The sequence below is a fragment of the Ailuropoda melanoleuca genome, chromosome 13, assembly GCF_002007445.2.
Source record: "Ailuropoda melanoleuca isolate Jingjing chromosome 13, ASM200744v2, whole genome shotgun sequence".
NCBI classification, from domain to species: domain Eukaryota; kingdom Metazoa; phylum Chordata; class Mammalia; order Carnivora; family Ursidae; genus Ailuropoda; species Ailuropoda melanoleuca.
In genome coordinates, this window is record NC_048230.1 from 86,261,637 (window position 1) to 86,267,217 (window position 5,581).

Here is a 5,581-nt window from a genome sequence, read left to right on the forward strand (position 1 = left end):
CTTCCCCTGACTGGTCACCCAGTAACCGCAGAGTCTGGCGCGTGCCTCCAGGGACAACTGCTCGCTGAGTTAGTGTAAATTAAAGTTCCAGTTTGCAAGCAAAACCTTCGTTTCCATCCTGTCTCTGGCCGCGACAGAATGCTGAGACATTGCAGGCCCGCCCGGGACTCACTCAGATGGCTTGACATCTCTTTTCTTTACTTCTCCACCTTCCAGTAGCCGACAATGGCTTAGTGTGAACACCGGCCTTAGCTTGCTAAATGGTTATGATGGCTTGGTTGTGGCTTTATTACGCGTTTCATTCTGCTCCGGGGGTGGGGTGGGGGGGTGGTTAGACATGGTGTGGCAATCCCCGTTTCTGTTTCTGTTAAGTGCCTCTTAAATGCCAATTGTCTTTCAGCTCTCCTGTGTTGAAGGCTGGCTTGAGACCATCTCAGTCTGTGGAACAGCCGCCCGATCAGGATTAAGAAGATTGAATCAATGCTTTAGTTTTCCCAGAGACCCTCCTAGGCCCCTAGATTATAGGAAGGAAAAATGCACTGGCAGCCTGCTTTTGGAAATGATTTCTAATTCATCTTTTCCTTGAAGTGAAACAGGAAATGAGTTTAAAATCTCAATTCTGGGGCAGCTGGGTGGCACAGTCAGTTAAGCGTCTGCCTTTGGCTCGGGTCATGATCCCAGGGTCCTGGGATTGAGCCCCATGTCCCATGTCGGGCTCCTTGCTCAGTGGGGAGTCTGCTTCTCCCTCTCTTTCTGCCTCTCCCCCTGCTTGTGCTCTTTTTCTCAAATGAATAAATTAAAAAATCTTAAAAAAAAAAAAAAAGATGGTCTGGCCTTTGCTGGACTGTAGGGGCTGTGGTTTCTTTATCTATCATGAAGATATTGAATTAAAGAAGTTTCCAAATCTGGGCCAGCTATATAAAAGATTGTCCTCTGAAAATAACACACACACACTCACACCCCACCCCAAATAAAACCTTTAAAAAAAAGTGCTAAACGTATATTTTGCTTTTCCAGTTTATCCCCAGTTTTGCACAAAATTATTATTATTATTATTTTAAAGATTTTATTTATTTGACAGAGATAGAGACAGTCAGCGAGAGAGGGAACACAAGCAGGGGGAGTGGGAGAGGAAGAAGCAGGCTCATAGCAGAGGAGCCTGATGTGGGGCTCGATCCCATGCCGGGATCACGCCCTGAGCCGAAGGCAGACGCTCAACCGCTGTGCCACCCAGGCGCCCCTGCACAAAATTATTTTGTAAGTCGAATGCTTGTCCCTCATCTTGTGAGGTGACTGCATGTTGGGGGGAGAGAGGAGGAGTTCTGCTCTGAAGTCTCATCAGCCAAGTCGGACAGGGCATCCTGACAGGGACCTCTGTTCTAGAAACAATGAGGGTGTGTGTGTGTGAGCCTTATGAAAGAGGTACCAGCCCCAAACACCCGAAAAAGTGGCAACGTATTGTCTCTCTCTCCTCACAGAAAGTAAATCCTTGGGACCAGGGAATTATTGTGTTCACTGCTCTATCTCTAGGGCCTAGAACAGTGCCTGGCACACAGTAGGTGCTCAGTAAATATTTGTGGAATAGATGGAGCTGCATGTTGGCACTTCAACTTTGGGGACTTCTAGCAGCGCTCCCCTGTCCATGGGAACGATTCCCAGAAGAGGGAGAAGGGCCGTCACAGGAACCTCTAGCTTTCTCCTGTCTCTATCCACGAGCATTTTGAGACTGAATTTCAAATGTCCCAGACAGGAAAAAAAGAATGTTCCATGCTTTCCATCTCACCTATGTCTTCCTTTCCCCACTGACAGGGTCTAGACGTGGTAGCGGTTTATGTTACAAACCACGTCTACTTCAGGACAGACGCGACTTCCAAACATCCTCTCGTGGCTGATTTGTAAACGTAAGCATCCTTGATTTCTCTATTCTGTGAATCCACATGTCTATTAATTGGATTTGTTTCAAGGAACATTATGTGTCCTAAGGATATAGAGTTCGCATTCCAGCAGATGCCTCTAGTTAGTACATCTCTGCTCCTAAGTGGCAAGAATATGAAAATGGAGCCAAAAAATTGTTTTAAATGATTTAGTATTCTCACAGTTCTTTCCACAACGCCCTGCTCGTGCAGCACACCACAGCTAAAGTGGCTTTACCAATGGTGGGCCGTTTTGGATCTAATTTGTGTAAAAAAACAAAAAAAACAAAAAAACCCCTGAGTTTGAGTCTCTGGAAAACCAGATGCAAATTAGCCCCTGGAGCCCAGGAGCTGTTAGGAAAGCAGAGGAAGGAACGGTGGGCACCTTCCCATTGGCCGGGGGGACTCACCCAGATGTCTGGCTTCCACATAAAAGACAGGAACCACTGCAGTCAGTTTCCACTTCCAGTTAACGGACGACAGCAAAAAACAGCAAAAAAAGGAAGATGGCCAGACTATTATTACTTTCTCTCCTGGGTCTTGTGGCCATATGTGCCGTGCATGGAATATTTATGGACAGACTTGCTTCCAAGAAACTCTGTGCAGATGACGAGTGCGTGTGTAAGGACATTTCTTATGCCTTTCATTATCTTTCTATTATATAACTGAGAAAACCCCCGCTAACAGCAGAACATCTAATTGGGCTTTAAGTGAATCTTCTCTAATGTGTATGTCGCTAGCACTGTTTCTCCTGACTGTACCTTTGGTGTCTAACTACGGAGAGAATTCACTTGGTTAAGATTCTCCGCTTTCATACCTTGGCTCTATTACTCCTCTTGAACCGAACGGGAGCTGTAAACTGGGAGTTATTCGTCTCTGATTTCCTAGTTTTCTGATAAGCTTGGCCTTTTTACTTAGAAAATCCAGGAGACTAAACTGTAGTCATTTCAGTGTCTCTTTTCTTCCAGATACTATTTCTCTGGCCAGAGCTCAAGAAGATTACAATGCCCCGGACTGTAGGTTCATTAATGTTAAAAAAGGACAGCAGATTTACGTTTACTCAAAGCTGGTACAAGAAAATGGAGCCGGAGAATTTTGGGCTGGCAGTGTAAGATGAGATCCTTGCAAATAAACACACATCTCGACATAGGTTGCTCTTCATTTTTTCTCTCTGACCTACCTCCAATACATCTTTGTGTTTGAAATGAGCTCTTAAGAACAATGGAAAGGTTAAGATGCAAGTGCAGAAATTCACATGCATTTGCTTTTGTTACGTTTTGAAGAAATGGAAACTTTCGTAACAAAACCAAATGTAGGTTTACGTGATGTGTTGGCAAGAACTAGTCAACCACATGGGGGCTTGAACATCCCAAAGAGTTTGAAACTTACTCAAAAATGTTTGAGCGGATTTGCCAAGGAAAAGGCACGCGTGTTGGCAGTCAGGCTCCGCTTCAATATGTTACGGGAAACTAACACCCTCTTCAGTCCCAGAGAATCTGCTTTCTTCAGTGAAAACCCACAGGGGTGGACCCTAGGGAGGGACGAAGCAGGGCTGATTTCTTGTCCTCAACAGCCCTACAGATTCTCAAGGAATGAAGAATTAAACCTTAAATTCACCGAAGTATCTGTGCGCTCGATTTTTTAACAACTGAGATGGGCCAGTTCTTTAAAATCAAAGTATCTATTCAGTTTTTGTAAAATGTACTGACTTTATTGATGGCTTCCAAAAAGATTTCGGGTGGCTCACAAGTTTGCATAAAATAAAGGAATCCTCACTGCGACCAGGAAGACCCGGCCGCAGAAGAACAGAGACACAATTTCTGTGGGTTGACTCAGGGGCTTTGAATGAGCTTCAAAGTTGGATCTGAGGCCCCTGGAACCCAGAGTGAAAAAGCGAGGCATTGCAATTATGTAATTCTCATTCACAGCAAATGCGATGCCAGAGGGTTTCCGCAATCTCCTGACTGTTACTCTTCTGGGCGTTCAGGTTTATGGAGATGACCACGAGGACGAGATGGGCACCCTGGGCTATTTCCCCAGCAGCTTGGTCGAGGAGCAACGCGTGTACCAAGAAGCCACCAAGGAAGTCCCCACCACGGTAAGTGTCTCAGAGTGGGCCGGAGAAGGACTCAGATCCTGGGCTGATGCAGGCAGGTGTTAAAAACGCATCTTGTCACTTACAAGACGTAAGGAGCAAACCCCCTTACTTGCAGTGGAGGCTTCCATGAGACCGGAAGGTTTGGGAGAGCATTTACACCTGCTCTCAGTGTGGAAAGGTTACTGAACTTTCTCCACCCGCCCCCTTTCATTGTTAGATACAAGTTATCCTAGAAAGGAGTCCATGTCACAAAGAAAGAAATGAATATAGTATTCACGGACGCTTAACTGATGGTTACATTTATATACTAAAACACTTGGGCTGGAAAAAAAAAATCAGTACCTGTATTTAATCAAATCAAAACATTCTGGGGGAAAACAAGTCTTTGGATGCCTTCCTTCTGTGGTAGATAGATTCTACTTATGTTTGAAAAAGAAATGATACTCTTTCCAATGCCCTGGGGTCTTGCAAACCCCAGAAGAGACGTAAAAGATCCCCTTTGAGCTACTTGACAGGGAGGTTGTTTTGAAGAGATTCTCCTGGAGCTAATTGCTGCGTGAAAGAACTTCAAAACATTGCCCAACCCACACAAACTGGACTCGCTTGTCATCGCTTCTGAGCATTGAACTTGAATGTGTCAAATCACCACCAATTAAAAGTGTATTTGAGAACCTTCACTGTAAGTAGATTTTGACTTAAAATGATAATTATGTCATACTCTTTGGGGTTCAACCTTATTTTAAATCCAAATTTCCCTTTGATGACCATGATTTTTAAATAAAGAAACTACATTTGTTTTTTGGCCCTTGTCTGCTCAGTTCAATCTTTTTTTTCTGTTCGCTTTCGTTTTTTTCCAGGATATTGACTTCTTCTGTGAGTAAGAAATCAGACAAACTTGCAAATAAGAAGGAAACACCAAAAAACTAGAAAAAGTGAAATAACAACAACAACAAAAAATACGTGTCCCTAATTCCTGACTTTTTTCCAAGGCTTTGTTACCCTTGCAGGAGGGCTGGGCCTTGGGGGATGAAGGAGGGGGCTCCACTCAGTTTTCTGCCGGCCTGGTCTTCCTCTGACCTGGGGCAGGGCGATGTTTGGTTCAAGTGGGAGAATTGAAAGCAGAAATTCTAGGGCGCCTGGGTGGCACAGTGGTTGAGCGTCTGCCTTTGGCTCAGGGCATGATCCTGGCTTTCTGGGATCAAGCCCCACATCAGGCTCCTCCGCTATGAGCCTGCTTCTTCCTCTCCCACTCCCCCTGGNGGGGCGCCTGGGTGGCACAGTGGTTGAGCGTCTGCCTTTGGCTCAGGGCGTGATCCTGGCTTTCTGGGATCAAGCCCCACATCAGGCTCCTCTGCTATGAGCCTGCTTCTTCCTCTCCCACTCCCCCTGCTTGTGTTCCCTCTCTCGCTGGCTGTCTATCTCTGTCGAATAAATAAATAAAATCTTAAAAAAAAATAAAATTAAATTAAAAAAAAATGAAAGCAGAAATTCTATTTCAGCCTAGAGGACCCTCTCTTATGCAGGAATACATACAGGAGTTGGCTCATTTTTATTACTTCCAACTTGCAAT

The 5,581-nt window shown here is 44.9% G+C and overlaps 1 protein-coding gene across 1 annotated transcript; it reads left to right on the forward strand.

The window, feature by feature from the left end:
- Positions 1-2,329: 2,329 nt before the first annotated feature.
- OTOR (otoraplin) lies at positions 2,330-4,892 on the forward strand. The gene is made up of 4 exons (XM_002929017.4): positions 2,330-2,534; positions 2,882-3,021; positions 3,901-4,011; positions 4,869-4,892. The coding sequence occupies exons 1-4, from the start codon at positions 2,420-2,422 to the stop codon at positions 4,890-4,892; spliced, it is 390 nt and encodes a 129-aa protein (XP_002929063.1). The 5' UTR covers positions 2,330-2,419.
- Positions 4,893-5,581: the final 689 nt, after the last annotated feature.